The sequence below is a fragment of the Vidua chalybeata genome, chromosome 23 (genome assembly GCF_026979565.1).
Source record: "Vidua chalybeata isolate OUT-0048 chromosome 23, bVidCha1 merged haplotype, whole genome shotgun sequence".
NCBI classification, from domain to species: Eukaryota; Metazoa; Chordata; class Aves; order Passeriformes; family Viduidae; genus Vidua; species Vidua chalybeata.
Window position 1 is genome coordinate 240,154 of NC_071552.1, and position 20,333 is coordinate 260,486.

The 20,333-nt window shown below is 45.9% G+C and overlaps 1 protein-coding gene across 2 annotated transcripts in view; it reads right to left on the bottom strand.

Moving 5' to 3' along the window:
• Nucleotides 1-67: 67 nt before the first annotated feature.
• The window catches only part of KMT2A (lysine methyltransferase 2A), a 41,793-nt gene continuing 21,527 nt past the window's right edge, over nt 68-20,333 (bottom strand). Inside the window, exons 14-36 of one of the 2 annotated variants that reach the window (XM_053963205.1) lie at nt 19,973-20,086; nt 19,451-19,635; nt 18,698-18,871; nt 17,781-17,891; nt 17,471-17,544; nt 16,782-16,975; nt 16,360-16,466; nt 16,079-16,216; nt 15,406-15,564; nt 15,013-15,130; nt 14,855-14,933; nt 14,447-14,607; nt 13,613-13,798; nt 8,704-13,000; nt 8,312-8,392; nt 7,739-7,803; nt 7,184-7,354; nt 6,606-6,680; nt 6,160-6,334; nt 5,664-5,771; nt 5,141-5,224; nt 4,633-4,762; nt 68-4,280 (exon numbers count right to left, since the gene is read on the bottom strand). In XM_053963205.1, coding sequence (XP_053819180.1) covers nt 4,005-4,280; nt 4,633-4,762; nt 5,141-5,224; nt 5,664-5,771; nt 6,160-6,334; nt 6,606-6,680; nt 7,184-7,354; nt 7,739-7,803; nt 8,312-8,392; nt 8,704-13,000; nt 13,613-13,798; nt 14,447-14,607; nt 14,855-14,933; nt 15,013-15,130; nt 15,406-15,564; nt 16,079-16,216; nt 16,360-16,466; nt 16,782-16,975; nt 17,471-17,544; nt 17,781-17,891; nt 18,698-18,871; nt 19,451-19,635; nt 19,973-20,086 — 7,262 coding nt within the window. In that variant the 3' untranslated portion in view covers nt 68-4,004. The remainder of the gene's footprint in view (nt 4,281-4,632; nt 4,763-5,140; nt 5,225-5,663; nt 5,772-6,159; nt 6,335-6,605; nt 6,681-7,183; nt 7,355-7,738; nt 7,804-8,311; nt 8,393-8,703; nt 13,001-13,612; nt 13,799-14,446; nt 14,608-14,854; nt 14,934-15,012; nt 15,131-15,405; nt 15,565-16,078; nt 16,217-16,359; nt 16,467-16,781; nt 16,976-17,470; nt 17,545-17,780; nt 17,892-18,697; nt 18,872-19,450; nt 19,636-19,972; nt 20,087-20,333) is intronic. The other variant, XM_053963206.1, reaches the window with a different exon arrangement.

Consider the following 20,333-nt stretch of genomic DNA (forward strand, 5'->3'; position numbering starts at 1 on the left):
GCCTTGTGAGTGTCCTGGAGAAGTAGCAGCTTCTCAGATCTCAAGAAGAAATGGAGAGAGCCCTCTGCAGCAATAAACTTGACATGTTTATTAATTAAACTATCACTTAAATAAAAAAAAGTGCATAGAAAATAAACATGTTTAAAAACTCCTTTTTTTTTTTTACAACTATGTACACTTTTTATTTTTACATTCAGTCTTTTGCAGAGCTTTCAGCATTTTTTTAAACTATTAAAGTATTTCCTTCTTCCCTGTGGCAGGGAGTTAACACTGATGTACTTTAGACACATTTCCTCTTTTTTTTAAAAAAAACCAAAAACCAAAGCCAAAAAACAAAAAAAAAAAAAAACAAAAAAAAAAACCAAACAACCAGTAGATTGGAAGAACACAAGAAAAAAAAAGTTTTGTTATACATGATAAGTTGTCAAGAAATGTATTTCTAGAACATAACCTTGCCTTTGCAGAGCTTTTTTTTTTCCTTTTTTTTTTTTTTTTTTTTTTGAAACAATTATTCACCTACCTGTAGTTACTAAAGAGACTGTAAGTTCAATAAAAGAAACACCACAAGTATAGTTCTCGGCCGATAGACGAAGCTACTGTACCTTGTTAAAAAGATACCAGGAAAGCACAGAGCACATTTTTCCCTATATGCAGGTGGTACCCCAACATTCATAACCAAAACAAGAGGAAGGAAAGGAAGAAACCAAGTTGTACAAGTACTGACTGTAACAAGAAGGGCCAGGAAAGGCCAAACCACTCGCTCCCAGCTTCTGGCCCTGGCTGCCGGTGGGGAATGAGCAGCAAGGCTTTCCTGGAGCTGTGAGCAACTGTAACACAATCCTTATCTATAGTGTTAAAGAGAATTAAAAGCCATGAACCGATACTGAACTAGGCTTCATTACACGGTGCATTACTATATTAGTTCCTATATATATTGTATTTATAGTTATAAAAAAATTTGCAAGTGTTGAGAGTGGACCAGTGTATGGGTGAATGGCATGATTCTGCACAGACCGTCCTGCTGAAGAACTTGGTATTGCTTTGAAATGAAAGAAAACCAGAAAAAAAAGATACCCAGCCCTTTGCAATGACCCGCTTCTCCTTTAAAAAAAACATGTCGGTTTGTACAAAAAAAACCCAAAAACGCCCTAAGGTTCCTTTTTTAGTATTTTCAGATACCATGATCTGCGTCAGTCCTTATAAAATATACATTCATACAAGGGGAGCTGGGTGCTCCTGGCCAGCCCGGGCTGAGGGCGGGCAAGCTCAGCTGCCCTGGTTGCCCCAGCCCTGCTGCCGCTTGCCCCTTGAGCCCGGGCTGGCCACGGCGGGCGCAGCTCCCTGGGGGTACAGACAGTTTCACTGGCCACAACGGGAATAGCAGCAAAGCGGGCAGCCCGCTGGCTCGGCTGGTCCCGGCGGGAGGAGATTGCCTGGCACTTGGATCTGGGGGGACTCCTGAGGCACAGCGCTCCCCTCGACCCTCCTTCCCACTTCTCCCCATGGGGGGCGGCTCTGGGCAGAGCTTCCCAGTGGAACCTCCTCCTGCAGCCAGGAAATCGGGTAGCGCGGGGTGAGAAAGCGTAGCTGAGCTCTGGGATAAATTCAGGGGCTTTGCCATGGCAAGGGGTATGCCCCCGCCCCGTGGCAGAAACGGAAGGAAAAGGGCCAAGAGCAGCTGTGCTCCGGGCCGCGGGGCCCAGATCCCCTGGGTGGGCACTCTCTGGGCTCCTCAAAGTATGTGCGTTCCCAAACTGTCAGTGCATCAAATCATCTCAGTAACAAATGCAGCCTCAATGTGACTTTGCTTTCAACAGTTACCAACAAATTATCCTCACACAGTGCAATAACAAAAGGAAATCGGCAGGTTCTGAACCTCCGAGCGCTGCTTTTCCTTCTCAGGGCAGAGGAAGAAGTCTCAAGACCAGAGAGGTGAGGATGGGGGATGCCCCTCGGAGAGACCTGGGGAGTCAGCAGGCACTCCTGGTCCCTTCCCCAACTGCCAGTGCCAGTTCAGAGCAGCCCTCGGATACATCAGCTCCGGGAAGAGTGGCTCCTGTAACAATTGCAACCTAACCACCAGGAAAGCTTGGAAAAGTGAGGGCGCTTTCTGCTTTCCCTTCTGCGCCGAAAAACCCACCTGCCTTTGAAGGACAGACTGTGCCAGGAGGTGTGTGTCTCAGACTGGCCTCCCAGCAAAGAGGTATCGAGGGTCAGGTATCACCCTGTCTTGCTTTTCCTTTTTAAACCCTTGCAGGATACCAGCACGGGCAAGGCAGAATCAAACTATCTGCCTGAGTCACACACTGTCCTCCCACAGAGCAAAACTCATACCATGCTGGGCAGCTCTCCCTCCTGCCCCTGTCCTTATGGGCAAATACAGTTTAAGGTCCAGTCAACCCTCCCGGAGACAGTTACTGAAGTCAAAAAGGCAGAACAAGAGTAGAAAACAAAACTAAAGAGCAACCCCCCCACTGGAGAAAGGCTCAGACTGTGTCCAGCCAGGTATTTCCTAGAACCGTCCTATGAAAATAAAAAAATCATTAAAAAGAGATTCTCTTAAATTAGGATAATACCACTGTAAAAAGCCTCGTCATAAGTGCTTTCCCCTATGAAGTGCTTCTCATAGAAAAATATACAAAATATATTTACATTTATAAAACCTTAAATACTAAACTGTAAACAGAACAGAGCAGAATCCAATTTTGTCACTGTCAGGCTTGGGTCTCTCATTTGTCTCTCTCTGGTTTTGCTCTGAGGCACAGGGCAGACCCCATAGGGAGGAGGACTCACACTGCTCCAACCGGGACAGTGGTTTTCCCTCAACTTGCTCAGACCTGGCCTGGTTCCTCATCCACTGTGCCAATGCCTCACGCGTTTCCTATGCATTTCGGGATGCTGCGTGGACGAGGCCAGCTGGCGCTTGGCCTTGCCTCTGCAGAGAACTTTGGCTCTGTTTTGGGGTCCTTCTGTGTCTTCTGGGGAACACAGCATGACTACACCCAGACGACTGACCATGACAGGCACCCGGCTGCAGGACCACTCTCCTGCCTGTCCCCCACAGGCCTGGGACACTGCGGCACGGCAGAGCAGAGTGGGTGCCTCCACACCAGTCCTTCCCAGTCCTCCTGCCCTACAACGGTGCGCGGCTAAGGCCGGGGCTGGCTCGCACTCCCCTTCTCTCTCTAGAGACCTCTGTCCAGCTCCTTGAGACACCGCCAGGAGCTGCTGGAGACAGGACCCAGAGGACTACTTCCCTCCCACATGGCCACGGAAGGAGTGTTGGTGAACGGGAGCCTTTGCTGGCAAAGATTTACAGTGCCCCAACTGTTGGCACAAGCCCTCTTTGCCAAAGAATGCCAGGAGTTCCCCTGCTTTCAGGCAGGGATTTCAGAGCAATATGTCAGCCAAACTCTTCTTGTGTCTAGTTATGGGCCGCTCCTTTCTGCTCTCCTCATGAGCAGCCAAGCCAGCCCCTCGCACACCTACTCCCACTCACACATAGTGTTTCACAGACACGCAGTTCCAGGGGGCCGCTGGCGAGGCACAGACCTTCTCCCCAGGAGGCAAGCTCAAATATTGCGTTGCCCAACCACTGACTCAGCCCTAGGAAGGGGAGCTCTGGCCAGGAGACAGAGAGGGACACGACCCACCACTGCTGCCCTGTGCCTGGGCCTGGGGTGACCTCCCCTCTCCTCTCCCACTCATTAGCCCCACGCTGAAAAACAAATATGGGGGCAGGGGGAAATGAGAATAGCAAAACCATAACCATGCTGAGGATCTTCTCCAGCTGCCCATGTCTCTCACAAGGGTGAGTGTGCACATGCGAGACATGAAGATGTGGACTCGGACAAACACAGCCGCCAGTCCCAGGTCCCTGAGCCCAGTCCATCTTCACTCCTGCTTCTGGCCTCTCTGTCCCGTCCTAGTGGCCGGGGAGGGGCTCACTTGAAGCTTTGGTTCATCCCAGGCCCTGCAGGGCTCACTTGCAGCTGATGGAAGTTCTAGTTTAAAAACTTCCTGCACTTCTTGGCACCGCAGTTACAGGGCAGTTTGTTGCTGGCGTCTTCAATGGGGAACTTATAGTCATAGGTGAGCTCTTCCCCTCGGTAGATTTTGCGCATGGCAAAGATGACAATGTGTTTCTGGCCATCGATGTTGATGACCCGGGAGTAGCAGTTGGGCTCGCAGGAGTGGTTGATGAAGCGGGCCGCGTTCCCGTGCATGGTGGCATCCACCACCTCGGAGTCGTCAATGCGGAACATGTAGCACCCGATGCCCTGTGCAGGGAGGACAGAGGAGGATTAGTGCAGGCAGGGCAGCACAGCCACCCCAGCAGACAGCCCAGCTCTGAGGGAGTGTCTGCAGCCTCTCTCCACTGGGCCTCACACACTCCTGCCTGAATCATTTCATCCCCCTGTTACTGAGACTAATCTGAAACCCTGCCCAGACCACAGAAGGGAAAGAGAAGTGCCTCTAAAGCTCCAGCTAGAATGAAAATAACCCAAGAAGTCAGTAAACACAATTTCAGATGTCCCCAACAGAATTTTCATATAGGCCTGTCCTACCTTCACAGCCACTTTCTAGCTCTCCCAGACTCTTTAAGAACATCTACAAAAACCCAAAACTCACCTTACTGTCGTAGTATTTCTCTCGTTTGTCAGTGAGGATGGAGCGAATGACATTGCCTGAATATTCGATCACCATCTCACCTGCATCGATGTTCCTTTTGCAGAACAGACCCCGGCCATGGATAGGAGACCTAAAATGCAGTAAGAAAAGTGAGTTATTTCAAATGAGACAAGCAAAGCTCAAGAACATCAGATTGCAAAGGCTGCAGAAAACAGGCTGTGACAAGGACCACTGTGGTACTGTTAACCCTTCTCTAAGGGAACACTAACAAGAACACCACCAGGTCACTCTGCCTACATCTGAGCTATTGCCAAGGTAAAGCCAGCAAGGAGCAAGTGGTCTGTGCTGAGGATTACTTTTCAATTATGTAACTTGGGCAGAGAGAAGGAAGAGAGAAAAAAATCTCAAGCCTGCTTTTCCCCTCAATTTTGCAGTCTGGTTTCACAGAAGGTTTCCAGATTCCACCTTCCCCTATCCTAGAGGCAATGGTACCAGAGCAAAACCGTACCTGTAGACACCAACTGCCTCCTTGGAGGTCTTCTTCAAGTGCCGGAAGCGCATGGGCATTGGCAGATCCATACTGGTTGCCCTCCTAGAACAAAGAGGCACTGCTAAGATGACCTGTATTTAAGACTCTCTGCCATTGTATTATCTGGGGCACTTTCCAAGGTGGAGTAATTTATACATTGTGACATTGCAGCCTACGGATAACACAATCAAAATAAATGCAGTGTTTTTATATATATATATATATATAAAAAAGGTAATTTCCTCCCTTTCCTCCTCAAATTTTCATCAGAGTGTTTTCATCAGCAAGGAAAGGAAGCATTTGAAGGCAGACCAGTCTGGTGGTCACCTTCAGCTGTCACTTCTCTTGTTATTGCAGAAGTCACCTCTATGTCTGGCAGTGCTTGGCAGCTTTCAATGTTTAAATACCCCTCAAAGCACACAACCCTTAACTAAGCACAACCTGCTCATTTTAACACCCCAACACTATTCTCCCCTTTGAACCTTTAAGCCCTGCTGCATACCGGGCTGATTTCAGCTGCACTTCTTCTTCTTCCTCGTCATTCGGGTTGTATTCTGGTGGCTGTCGGTGTTTAGATGCCAAGAAATTAAACATATCAAATGCAGATTTCCTGCAATTTAAAGAGACCAAAGGGAGTTTGTTTTACTGACTGAAAATAAACATGGTTGCCACAACAGTCTGACATGTTTACTGTCTCACACCTCCCCTACTCTGCCCTCCCTTAAAGTCCTGTGCATCAGGGTAGACACGGCAGGTTCTGAGAACCTCCAGTAACAGCCCCAGCAAGGAAAGCTTTGTTAAACCAAGCAAAGAGCCACAAAGGGGCACAGCAAAATGTGCAGAATTCGAAGATGCTGAATGGTTGATTTTCATGTGCCTGTTTTTAACATTCAACTGAGAGCTTTAGTGCTGCAGAGATTTGGTGTTCCTGCCCTGCCACAGCATTAGTTATAGAGCCAAAGGGCCACTACCCCAACACTGACAAGGCTCACACTTACCTCAGGTGGACTTCGGCCCGAGCAGAGCCGTGTGGGTTCAAAGGAGGTTCATTGGCCTCCTCTGGCTTGTGAAATCTGAACTTGTAGTTGTGGCAGTGCTTTGCTCCATACAGTTGCTCTATTAGGAACACAACAGTATCATGGATAATCCCCAACATCCTCAAACCATTCACACCTGGAACAAGAAATAGAGCACAACAAACACTAATTATCAGTGCAGACTTGGAGCTAGAAGATACAGCAGCTTGTCACAAAGAGCTGGGACACCACACAGCTGCCATAGCAGCACTGTATTAGCTATTGCATTCTATGTGAGAGCTTCTAATCCTTCCATTGGGAAGAAATTACCCTCCATAAAGCCCACAGCAGGTTAACTGGAACTATTAAGAGTCTAACACCCTCACAGAAAGATCTGTTTGCTCTCTGTGTTCAGCACAGGCTGTTACCTGCAAAGGACAGCTGCTTCAGGCGAGCGTTTGAACGGGCCTCTTGCACCTTGTCAGTCAGTGACTTCCAGGCATCTGCAGCACACACACAGATGACAAATGGTGACAGGGTATCCAAGTGCTGGGACACTCATATTTAAATAAACTAATTGGAGAATATGATGTTTCCAACTTTCCACAGGCCATAAATTAAGATCCTTGGATCCAACTGCTTTCATCCTCTTGAAAATTCACATTGGCATAAGGCAAGGTGTTCAGCAATTGGTCTGGAGGAAAAGTCTGGACACACTATGTGATCTACACTGCCTGTTTCTTGACAAACTATGGTTCAACACCATTGGTCAATTGATAAAACAAAATGGGTCAGTGGGTCACTGAATATACTATGTTGCAAAATAAAAAAATAATAGAATCCGGACATATCAGGAACTAGGATTGTTCTAGAGCTGTAAGCCAAGAGATTCCTCTTTCTCTTTTTTTTTTTTTTAATTTATAAATAAAGCAAATAAGAGGTCCTCAGAAGTTATTACTTTTACTTCTAGTAAGGACGGCTAAAACCAACACTGCACGGTTCTCACCTTCAATGCTTTCTGCGCAGATCTGAAAACCATCATCACTAGAGATCTCAAAAACCAAACCTTTTTTTGGTTTCTTCTCACCAAGACACTCTTTCCTCTTTTGCTCTTGCTGAAGCCAAAACATAAGAGGGGAGCTGAAAGTGCTCTCTTCTTCCTCGAGAGCTTTTGAGCCTAGAAAAGACAGGAGCCGGCTTGAAGATGGGAATTGGAAGGAACAATGATTTTTACACCTGGTGCTCCACGATTGAAAATAACTTACTGACTTGCTTTTTCACCAGAAAATCCAGCCAAGAAAAAAAATTCTAGAGTGTTGCAGTAAGAGTGTGAAATCTTAAGTGCTGAAATTCTCACGAGCTAAAGACAGAGACAAAACTATTTGTCCAAGATCTACAAATAGCAAACAAACCTTTCCTCCCCTTATAGCAAGGGTAACACAAGCTAATAGCTCTGACCCTTTTCCTGACAGAATGACAAACACAAAAATCAGATCTTCAAACATCACTTTCCCAGTCCTGGAGAATTCTGAGACTAGGTGTTTTTGAAGAAGTGACATACCTGCATTTTCTTGCTCATTTATTGAGTTCTGTGTTGATTGAGGTTCTGGGACCACAGCCGGTTGCCTTGGGAGGGAAGGAGGAGAACATGGAGAAAAAATAGCTAACAACCTGCCTCATTTCCTCACCAACCCTGAGCAGTAGTCTTAGACAGATACAAGAATCTTTTTCCAGATCAAGTGTTCTGACATCAATTCAGTTGGAAATGAACAAACAAAAAGATTCTACTCAGTAGCATTTCTGTTTGCAGCCTTTATCAGTCTGTGGGTAGCAGCCTAATTCCACACAGCCCATGACCCGCTCTCTGTGTCAGCCCCACTCAGGAATAAGGTGCAAGCCAACATGCAATCAGACACTGCTGAATGAACGTCTCCTCAGCAGGACTGAGCTTCCCAGAACTACATGCAGGTTAATGCAAAATGATTCCATATTGCACCAAATTGTGACTGTACATTCTCCACCGAATGCTCCCCAGGCATTTTAACTAGGAATGCCAGACTTCCTGCGTTCTCCAAACAAATGTCCTTCAGCTCAAGCAAGCAGAACCACATAGAAAGGTCTGTTCAACCCTTACCCTGCAGACTGCCCATGTGGCTTCTGCAACGGCTGATCTACGCTGGCTGCATCCTGCGCATCTGCCTTCACAGCAGGAGTCCTGGAAGAAAAAGATTTGGGAACATTCAAAGTATCTGCCAACCCATGTGTGCCATAAATGAGACTGGAATGCAGGAATGGATCCATTGGGAGTTGCCAACACGGATTCAGCAGTTCTGCAGAATTACACAAGTAGCAACAACAGCTTGTAAGATACAGAGAACCAGATCATGCTTCCAGCTCCGCATCAGAATCAGAAGTTGCACTTCACAATTTGCCTTGACTTGCACAACTTGCTGGAGAAACTAGTGCAAGATTCTCTCATACTGTTACAAAACCTCAGGGATGAGCAAAACCAAACTCTCCTCTTACCCTGTAACCGAGACCTGGGGTACAGCAACAGCCCCTTTTTCAGGAACGTGAGCTTCAGAAGAACCAGCCCATGCGTGAGAAGTTTTGTGCTTCTTTCCATTCCCTTTGTCTAATAATGGCTGGATGCGTTTGACTTTTGGCTTCATTTTTGTGGCACCCAGCACAGAGCTACTTGCAGACTGCTGACCAGGTGATGGGGAGCCTCCTGGAGATGCTGAGCTGGCATGCATCACTGATGAGGAAGCCTTGCTTTGTTCGAGTCCGGCATTGTTTGGAACATCGACCAGTTGTGGGAAGTTTGACAACTGCGTTGTTGCCGAAACTGTGCTAAGGTCCAGCTGGGAGGCTGCAACCCCGGTTTTGTTGGCTAAAAGCTGTGTCATGTGCTGAAGCTGGTACGAGCCTTCTGGGTCAGCAGACGACGGAGCGACTGTCATGCCCATTGTCTGTGCTGAGGGTAGAACACAGATGCTTGATGCAGCTGTCATGGCTGCTGTAGATGGAGTTTGAGATGCTCCCAGTTGTGAAAACATCCCAGAACTTGGTGGTAAAGTCATATGCTGATCCTGAAGACCAAGGCTTTGCTGACTAGCTTTGATCAGGAGGTTGCTTATTGAACCAAGGTCCCCCAATAATCCAGGGCTTGTTAACGTTACTGAACTTTGTCCCAAAACGTGACCAGGAACTGACCCACCAGTACTAGGGGCTGCTGTGGCCTGCATGGACACGACGTTCAGCACTGAGGAACTCGACGTTAGGCCGGATACAGGCCCTGCTGGGAGGTGACTGGCATCTGCACCAATAATGCTGGGAGATGTGCTGACTGCAGTAGTGGTCCCACCTTGTGGGAGCAAAGATGTTTGCTCAAAATACATGACCCCGGACTTTGACCTTTTGATAATATTGGGAACGGTTCTATGGGACGTTGAATTTGCAATGGTTCCCAAGTCCAGCGGGTGGTTAGAAATCTGGGAAGGAGCAAAATTAATTAAGGTCATGTTGGAGACCATATCAGAAGGAGCTATAGCAGAAGGGGTTCCAGAAGGAGCCAACTTCTTGTTCTTCCGTGACTGCAGACGAGATATGGGCCGTTTCTTGCCCAGTGCAGCAGCTGGTGTGGAAGCAGCAGTACCAAGGTCTGTCCTCTGACTAGCTTCAGACACTAAGAGTTGAGGATCAGGGGGTGGCTGCACCCCAATTAGAAGACCCGGTGAAGGACTGCTGATGTTTGGTGGGAAGCCTGTCTGAGCAGGTGTGGAGAAGGGATGTATATGCTGGTGATGGGACATGGGCAGTAGACCCTTGCTCGTGGGAGGGAATAATGACTGAGATGGAGGCAAGCTCGGATTCAGTCCTGCGGTCAGCGTGAGCCCACTCCCCATGGGCCCCAGCACGGAAGTGTTGGTTTCCATCACACTCTGTGCAGAACTAACAGAAGGTGTTAACTGTATCTTTTGGGTGACACCGTTGGGAAGGGTTTGGAGGACGTACAGGGGCTGCATGTTTTGATTAACTACCAGAAGTTTTTCTGCGGCTGGCTTGAGGTGGGGTGGTGTTGTCTGCACCGCAGCGTTGGAGATTTGCGAGGGGCCAGGACTGTCAGTGGAGTTTGGCACATACTTCTGGCTCTGGAGGGGAACAGTGGGTGATACTGGCACCTGGATACCCGGAGTTCCGCTGTTTCTTGTTAAATCTTGGTTGCTGCCATGCCCTTGCTCGACAGGGCCGCAGGCTGGGCTGGCTATATGCTCTGCATCTATGTGACCCTGGATGAAGTGATCAGGAGTCATGTGTCCTTCAGGGTTTGGGTCTACCCCTGGACTCAGGAGAGCTGCGTCACCTTCTCCTGAGGCAGATTTTTCTGTGACTGTCACTCTCTTCTCCCCAGACTCAGTGGAAGGCAAGGCAAGCATCGACCTCTCTCCCGAGGAGGAAAGTGAAGACTCCGAAATGACGGCAAGCCTGTTGTGATTTTGGCTGGGCACCGTAGGGCTGCGAGTGGTCAGAACAGAGAGATCAGAAGGAAGCTCCAGTGGCAATTCAAATTGCTCCTCTGCGGATATGGAGGAAGAGACACTGCTGTCCACTGGTTCGGCAGTGGGCAGCTGCTGGGAGAACACCTCAAACAAACCCATATCCTTGCCACGGTTGCTGTCAAGACCTAAACCTTCTCCAAGCGTCAGGAGTTCAGATGATGAGGACTCCGGACTTTCTCCCAAAGCCTGCATAGATGGTGTGTTCTTCAGCACAAAGTCCATGATGTCGGAAGGGAGTATGTTCCCACAGTCATCACTGTTGTTATTGTCAGAGTCGGATTTCAGAAGTTCTGTGTTGAAAGTGTCCAGTAAGTTCTTGTCGGCAGGAGTGCTTGCATGAGCCCTGCGGCCTGTTTCCAACGAGCTCAGCTGTGCTTCCAGAGAGTCCTGACCCTGAGCTTTAACCCTGCTCACAGGGTGGCAGTTATCAATCTTGGGGTCGGTCTTGTGGACGGTGGAGCTCTTGGTGACTTGCACTTTCTCACCAGCTTCTTCAGTTCTATCCAGCTTTAAGTTCTCTGTCCCATTCTCTTTGCCACTCCTTTTAGTTACCTGGCTGACTTTTCTGGTAGTTGCTGTGACACTTGTATCACTTTCAGTTCCATCATCCACACCATCTAGCTGTGAGATTTTTGGAAGATCACACTGCTCCTCCTCTCTGAATAAACTATGGGATGCGAGCCTCTCCTCTGTGTTTGAGGAAACCACCGTCCTTGTGAAATTGTAGTAATATAAGTCGTCTTCATCTGATGTGCTCAGATCATCTGCTCCATCCACTTGTCCTTCTGCAGATCGCTTTCCTCGCTTCTTGCCAGTTGAGTTACTGTAGAAGGGAATGTCTTCCTCTCCGTAGGACCTCACACCATACAGAGGAGTCAATCCAAAGAACATATTGGATCTGGCCCGAGCACTTCTCCTTGGATACCTCCGCTTGTACGAGCCTTCTTCTTGAGCTTTAGCACCATCCTGGAGCATCAAGCTGTTATCTTGAATGGCCAAATTTTCATATGTGTTAGTCTGAGATTCCTGTGTTGGTGGTTCATTTGGACTTCCTTGAATTACAGGGTTCTCTTCCGGGCTTTCTGAAGCTGAGGAGGGCTCTGCCAAAGCAGCCAGGTCTGCCCCGGCAGACTGAGTTTCAGCATCACTTTCCTGCTGTGCATTTTTAGACTGGTTTTCGCTTTCCATTTTGAGAGGAGTCAGAGTAACTTTAACGGTGCGTTTCCTGGGTGCCTGCGATTCCTTAGGGGCTGCTTCAACCTGCACCGCAGACCCTTTAGATGGTCCCTGTGAAGATGGAGACTTCTCACTAGCTTTTTCAGCAGGAATATTATTACATAACCTCTGACTAATTTGTTCAGTTGCCAAACCCTGATTGCCAAAGTCTGCTTTCAGTTCATCACTGCCTACTGCTTGATTTGTCTCTGTAAGAGATTTCAGGGAATGCTTCTCTTTAAAACTGTCTTTCATTAACTTTTTGCCTTTATGACGTTTATCTCTGGGGGCAGTAACTACCTGCTCACTTGCTGCAGGAGATCTGCTGTTTACTCCAGCAGCCTTCAAGGTTTTTGCATCCATCTCATCAACCACAGTTGTTTTCTCTGGCTGTAGAGGTTCCATGTGCTGATCTCTGTCTTTCCTTGGGCCTCTCTGATGCAAAGGTGGAAAGGGTATTGCTTCTTTGGAAGAAAATGATCCTGAACACTCCTGAAAGGCTCCTATTTTATTCACTTCTGTGCCTGATGAACTGGTTGGCTGAGTGGCTACTTTGGAGTTTTCTCCAGAAACAAAAGTATGAGACAAATAATCTGGGTCCTTTGAGGTTTTCATTTTCTCTCCCTTAGAAGGTGCACCTTTGGCTATTAAATCTGAACTGCTGGAATGTTTCCCTTCTGTAGATTGACATACATCCAGCTGGTAAGTTTTATTTCCAGCTGTAGCCACTGTCTTCTGGGAGCCTGAACTGGTAGAGCAACTTTGAACTGGAGCACTTGGAGGACCTGTGCTTACTGACCCCACAAAGCGGTCAGTACTTTTGACAGTAGGTTCATATTCTGAAGAGGTCCCCATGCTGGAAATTGAAGACACACTGTGCCTGGAGTAAGTGCTCCCAGCTCGTGTAGGGGAAGTCATCCGGAGTTTTGATTGTTGCTGTGACAAAGAAGAGGTGCTGTGTCTCCGAGAACCAATGCTCTTAAGTCCCGAGGATAGCAAAGGATCTCCTACTGTCACTATTTCATGGGTCACTGGGGTAGGACTTCCTGAGAAACAAAGGCAAGAAAGACTGTCAGGTGATCTTAAACCTTCACAAGAAATGCACATCCAATTCCTTCATACCAAACACAAGAAATTAAAACCCCGCAAAACTTTTCAGCCAAACAACACCAACACACGGTGTTTATACTTTAGATAGATGTTAAAAACCTGATACCTTCAACCAGGATTCAGCAAGTTTGTATCTTAGGGTTTGGTATCTCAACTTTAGATGTGAATTTTCAACATCAGTTTGAAAGAAAACATTAGTCAGAAACAGCTGAATTACAATACCAGATTTCTGATTCTCTCTGGAAAAATACTGAGATATTAAGTCCCTAACTGATATCACAGTGTTTTTGGCTCACTACTACTATATGGTGCAAATCCTGCCTCTTCTTCATCCCAAGGGAATGTTTGTTTTAGTTGTATATTTCTCTGCAGGCCATCTCTACTGAGTATTGTTAGAACTTCCTCTCCTCAACTTACTGCCATTTCACTGCTTTCTCTAGGAACAGTAAACTAAACACCTCATTCTGAAAGAAGCCAAGAAAGACAGGAACTAAACCAAAAATATTACCACAATAAACCTCAATGAAAATCAGCAGCACCAGAAATACCTGCAGAGGGTAACGGCCGCGAGCCAGGAGACCTCTGTGTGGATGGGTAACTTGGCACCCTGATCCTGGGACCCTTTGAGACCACTGGATAGCAACAGGAACTAGAGGTCTGAGAATGCAAGGGACGATCTGGTGATGGTGGGTTTACAATTTCAGGTGTATTTCGGATGTCTTTTGGTAGAATTTCTGTTATTGTATAAAAGAGAAACAACAGTATAAGCCATCAATGAGCCCTAAAAGCTACGATCTGATAAAGTATATATTACTATCCCGTTCCACTTCGGAGAATCAGGGTATTTGTTAAATAAACACAAAGTCAAAGATCTGACATCAGATAATGTCTGATTTCTTCTCGTAAGAACATTTTCAAATACTTGTAGCAATTGCTCATCTTACACATGAAATTCCACTATATATTTATAGAGTTTAAGATCCTATGTTAGCAATGACAACAACTACAAACATATTAAAAATCTTTCACAGCTTTACCCTCGGGTACAAGGAAGTAATTTGGAAATACAGAACCACAATATAACTATTCAACATTGTATTGAACAAACCCCATATCACAGACCAACACCAACACTCCAAACACAGTCTGAAGTTTTAGATCACTAGAAAATTCACTGAGTTGTAGACTAGAAACCATCCCTGCAGCAGTGTTTGTTTGGCTCAAGTTTTCAAAGCAGTACATCCAGGAGCTTAAAGTCTTGAGATGTTGTAACATGGAAGCCTGAATTGGATTCTAGTCCAAATTTAAGAATTTGGTTTAAGAGATGCACTATGGCAAAAACATACAGAGAATATACCTCTATGAAGTCCTTAAAAGATTACCTGTAAGGGGAACTGGGCTATGGGCAATTGTTCTATTATCATCATGCTCTACAGTGCTGTTGATGTCAGGTTCTACGACTGGAGGTCGGCACTCCATGATCTTGCAGGTATACACACAGCGCTTCCGGGCATCTGTGGTGCTCCAGTACACCCTGGAGCACCTGGAAGATAGTTCAAACAAACCAATTTACTCAACAGTTGAGTAAACCTCATTTCTGTTTTAAATTTTCCATTTCTCAAAACTACATTGGCCAAAGCCCTCCTGGCAGAACACACTGCACACCCTTAATCAGAGGTTCCTCAACAGTGCAGGAAAAACTACAGTCAATTTTCCCATATGTTACTTCAGTGTTTGTTTGACATGAAATATACTGAAAGACATCGAGTCTTGAAACAGCTTATACTCACTGATAGCCAATGGGAAACAACTTATCTTCACAGTCTGAGAGGTCATTCAGAATTCCTAAGCAGTCTATTGTCATTGAACCTGAGCAGAGAGAAGAACAGTTCTGTGAACCAGATTCCAGCACCAAAGGTGGATCAAATATCCAGAGACTAGATCATACCTATCATCATGTGGATGTTCTCTGGTTCCAAGCCACTAAGAAATTTTCTTCTCAAACTGATCCCTTCAAAGTCCACAAAAACTCTCCTAAGAACTTCAAACCCATTCTCAGGAACCACCTGGAACAAGAACCAACAAAACTACTTGTTAATTAAAGGAACCACCACATGTATGCTACGCAGTTTGTCCTGTTTTGGTCCTTTGGTTTTTGAACTACCACACCACTTGCCAAACTTCCCCAGGCCACTTGTATTACTGACTTCTTTTTAAGAGCAGTGTGGTCCAGTCCTCGTTAGCAAGAAACACATTCAACATGAACTTCTAAAAAGTGCACATAGTTACAGGCTAACCCCACCTTCAGAGAGTGAGGCAGAGAGTGAAAGAAGAATCTTACCTCTCCTTTGATCAAGTCACGATGCCTCTGGCAATAAACTTTCTTATCATCCAGGAAGACACAGTTCTTGACTCGTGAGCACATGAAATGATAGTTACTGGTACAGGAAGTGAGGCAGCAGCCTACTGTGGCGCCTGACTTCTGGCAGAACTCACATCTCTGCAAAAGCAAAAAAGAAAAAACCAAGAATTTAATCTCTTCTAAAACCAGACCACCATTGCTGTTGTCAGTTGGGGTTTTTTGGCACAGACGGAAGTTTAGAGTAATGCTTGATCTCCCACTTCATGGCTGCTCCATTTCACTACAGTGACTCACACACACAAGCGAGAGACATGGAGGAGGAGGTGAGAGGAAGAAGAATTCCTCACATGGAACAACTTTTTCATTTGTGGACTGGTTCTTCCAGGCCTTTCCTAGACCTTCCTGCTTGTGCTTCATATCCAATCCTCACCTTTGCAAGCTTCACTTGGTCTCCACAATAGTTGTGAACTGAGCAAGGATAAAATAACTTTCCAATTATCTTCAGTCAGTTCTATTACATATAGTGTTAAAAAGTATTGCAAGGAAAGGACAGAGGAGAACAAATGCACACAAGCCATCTTTTAGCTGGGCTCCTGTCTCGTGATTCTAAATCAGCATTAAGTTTAACAAAGTGTTCTTTGCTTGCACCCACCAGCTGCTTTCCCCGGATAACAGCCATGTGCACGTTTTTCAGAGAACCATCATCATCTTCAAACACTTCTGCTGACCACAAAGCACAATTCACATGTGTCCATTCATTTTGGCCAATATAGAGAAGACGTCCAGCATCCTAGAGAACAGAAGGAAATTTTCTCTTCAGATGTTCCAGAGGACACAACAGTGCACAAAACCCATCCAGCATATCCACAGTACCAAATCCACAGCACTGCTTAAATGGGCTTCTACAGAAAGGAGAATGGGGCAGATACTCACGTTAGCACTGTCATCACCATATTTCAGGCACAACGCACACTGTCTGTTGTCTTCCACATCTGGAGGTGGGTTCAGTTCAGGACTATCCTCTCTGCTTCTGTCAGAGCCTTAAGAGTTAAAAGAGAGAACAATATTTATTCTTGAAATTCAGGGCGGCAAAAATCCATCTGGACAGATTGTCAGGAAGCGAACACGGTAGAGGAGTTTTCAATAGCCAGCTTGGAAAGCAAAGCACATGTCAGCCTCTGCACAACCTTCATTCTAGGGGGAAAAGAGGTGGGTGCAAAAGCATTCTTGGGTCTAAGCTCATCTCAGAAACATCTCATAAGTTACTGCCTCCGAATGATTTCAGGTCACAGAAATCTACAAGACAGCTTCATTTCTGGATTTGGGATTGGCAGTCCTGACATCAGTTCTCTTACCAGAGATGGGAGGTGTAGGAGGATGTAGAGGAGTTGGTGAATCTGGCTCTCCAGGCCCTCTGAGTTTTGGAGCTGGAATGATTTTCTTCATCAGAGGGGGCTGTTCAGTGCGGTTGTTCTCTTCACGCTCCTGCCACTGAGCATAATTATGGTCGAGCGATGGGGGCAGCACCGCATTCGGCAACATACCACTGCTGAGATGCAGCAAGGAGTCAGTGTCACACCTGGCTGCACCAGAGGTTCTTTTGCCCTGCCTACCAGGGCCTGCCTATCTGACATCCACCCCCCTGCAACAACTCCATTAATTACCTACAGCCCACACATGTTCCCCACCGGTCACATTTTAAGGTCTGTCACGTGGCCGTCTGCTTCTCTGAAGGCTAACAGATGCAGGAAGGCTACCCCAAATGGGAGTGTGAGAAGGAGAGGGAAGGAAGGTCAGGATTGACAAGCTAACACACAGTACACCTAGTTCTAATTAAAAAGTTTGGTTACTCTGCTTAAAACAAAGAAGTGTGTACAAAACATGGGAATGGGATTACTGTGTAACTTCATAGAAAAAAAAAAAAAGGGAAAGAAAAAAGGAAAACCAGAAATTCCAATCCTGCAAACAGGCTCTTTCAATACGTTTTGCTTGGCCAGCTGGCAAACGGCAGGGTGTCGCAGTTGGATAGAGAACAATTACTTACTTGCTTGTTACTTTATTTGGCTCCCAAAATCTGGACTTTTTTACGCTGAACCATGGAAAAACACGCTCCATTTGCTAGAGGAAAACAACATCCCATTAAAAAAGTTAGACAACATACCAAAAAATTCAAAGATGTTCAGCCAAGATGCACAACTAGTAACATTTCATTAACACTAACAACTCTGACAATGTATTATTTTATTCCTGGAAACACCCAAGCAAGGCTACATGTGGTGGCCCTTTAGACTCCACCATCAACAAGCAGTGGGAGGATACCAAGCAGATTTCAAAGTAACTGTAGGCCAGCTCACCCGAATAAAGAAGGACTTGACCATGCTGTTGGCTTTCTTAATCTCTGGCTGCCCGCCATCGGCATTAATGGCTGCTTGAATTATCTTCACAATGTCATCACTAAAATCCAACTGTAGGAAATCCACAAAACTTCACATTAACAGGATTGTCTTTTGCACAGCTATACCACCCACTAATTTTTTAAGACAATGTTCAAGTGAACATTCAGATGACTGTAAGATTGAATCAGAGCATCAACTTAAAAGCAGAAAGGGAATTTGACTGTGAAGAAGCAAGAAGACCTCTAAATTTGTAAACTGGCTGGCACAGCTGCTACACCCACAACTGTTCACTTTGGCTGACTGCTGACTGGTTTTAAGTCCACCAAACTAGCTGTCTCACGAGGATTTGGTCAAAATCTGGCACCACAACATTTGCCAAGCACTTTGCAATATACAGTGCTCCTCAAGATTACAAATTCTCTAGGAAAAACAAAGAAAAAAGGCTGCTCTATACAAAGAGAATTGACTTGGTCAACACTAGCATTTTTTGTAAATGACCCCTAAAGAGATCACCCCTCCATCCATGAATCCTTAGTTTCCAGCTAACCAACTGCATCAGGGATATTTGGCCAGGCCTTCAGTCAGAATTTTTATGTTCAGGATGACCTGAACACTTATCTACATAAAGGTCTGACTAAGAGCAAACTGGGGTCTAACCAAGCACAACTGCTGGCTACAGAGAGCCCCACAAAAGCATCAGTTACTTGTGTCTGGACCAATATTAACCAGGGCCAGCCAGAACTGTTCTTAGCAGCACGATAACCTGCTTCCTTGTTCCTAAAGAAAAGGCTTAAGGTGCTCAGTTATGAACACCATATGTGATAAAGCAATTCACAGTGTCTAGTATAGAGTGGAACATGACAACTTTGACATACCACAGAAGTGTAACTTCCTTGATCCATTTTTCTTTTCACTCCTTCCAGATCCAGAGGTTGCTGCTCCTCCTGTTTACTGACTTCTGTTAGGACAGGAGGATCGGGACCCTCAGGAGAGCTTCTGGATGGGATACTCTCTTCTGTCTCAGGATTTAAATCAGGTGGTTTTGCTGCCTGTGAACACCAGCAAGGAGACAGAGGGATGGTAACTATTGAAATGCAGCTGCTCCTGATGATACTCCCCCAAGCCCATTTATTGGTCCGAAGACTCTCGCTAGTGTGAAGGAAAGGAGACCCGAGTTCTGAATTTCTGTCCAAAACGTAGGGGCAACAAAGAAAAGCTCTTAACCAGCCTTCTGCTGTAAGGTGCACAGCAGGATGGAACTATCAGGCATAAGGATCAAACTCACTGCTCAGAAGTCTTATTTCTGAGTGCATATTTCAAGACAAAGATCCTGTTCTTCTGTTATAAAAATATTTTCATCATCACAGAGCTAAATCCTCCTATTCCTTGAAGAATTTTACCCTATTTTTCTTTCAGCTTCCAAGTTGTATCACAGATACCCACTTCTCTGCTTCCAAAGGAATCAACAAAAGAAAGAAAAAAATATAACTAAATCACAGCACATGTTGCTCCAAGTATGGTGCAGACACTTCTGCAGTATGAGGCACAGCAACACCTCAACAACTCAACTGAATGCCACGTATGCTTTAAGCCAGAGTAACACCAACAGGGCACAGGCTCCAGCCTACCTGCCGATACCGCAGTAAGTGGCTGGTGGTTCTGGAATTCAACAGGGCTGTTAAAACCTGCTTCAAGGAAATCTGCAGCTCCTTTTCCAGTGCCAGACGCCATTCTGCAGGATGCTGCTCTGTACAATTAATGCAGGTGTATGCAACGCTCTCGGGCAAGTTGGAGAGTATCTCATACATTTCATCTGGAGACAAAAGAAGACAAGATAACCATCTGAATTGCTTTACTGAAGGATACAGGAAAAAATCCCTGCCCTGCACCTACTGCCTGAAACTTTTCATGTAACAAAAGCCCCTTGTACAGCTAATTGAGGGACACTGCCTTTGAGGATCCTGTGCTTTCAGGATGTAATGGGTATTAGCACTGGTTTACCTGTTGTTACTCCACAGGCATTTTTCAGGTAGGTCACAACAGGTGAGTGTGTTAAAGTAACACTCTAGTAGAAAGGTCCAAGACTTGTTTGCTTTGGTCTAATCACTGCCTCATGTTCTTCAGTACTGAGGGGACGAGGATTTCCTTACCAGAAAGGTTTTCACATTTGGCGTGGACCCAGCGGTCGCATTTCCCACACTGCATCATCTTGCTCTCGTAGTCGTCATCATCATAGCATTTGTCACAGAGGGGACAAAAATTTCCTGCAAACAAAATTGGATCTTATCAGAAGTCTGGATGCCAAACACACCTTAAAGGCTGTGTGGTTACTTACTGAGGTGCTAAGAAAGCAGCTCCAAACACCCCTCCCAGTAAACTGCCATCTCAGTTCTACTGTTACAAAGCTACAAGAAATAACTTTGGAAGACCACCAACTACTTTAGAATTCCATGGCTGGACAGCCATTGTTTGGGCATGGCAAGACAATATATGCAACAAAACACTATATGC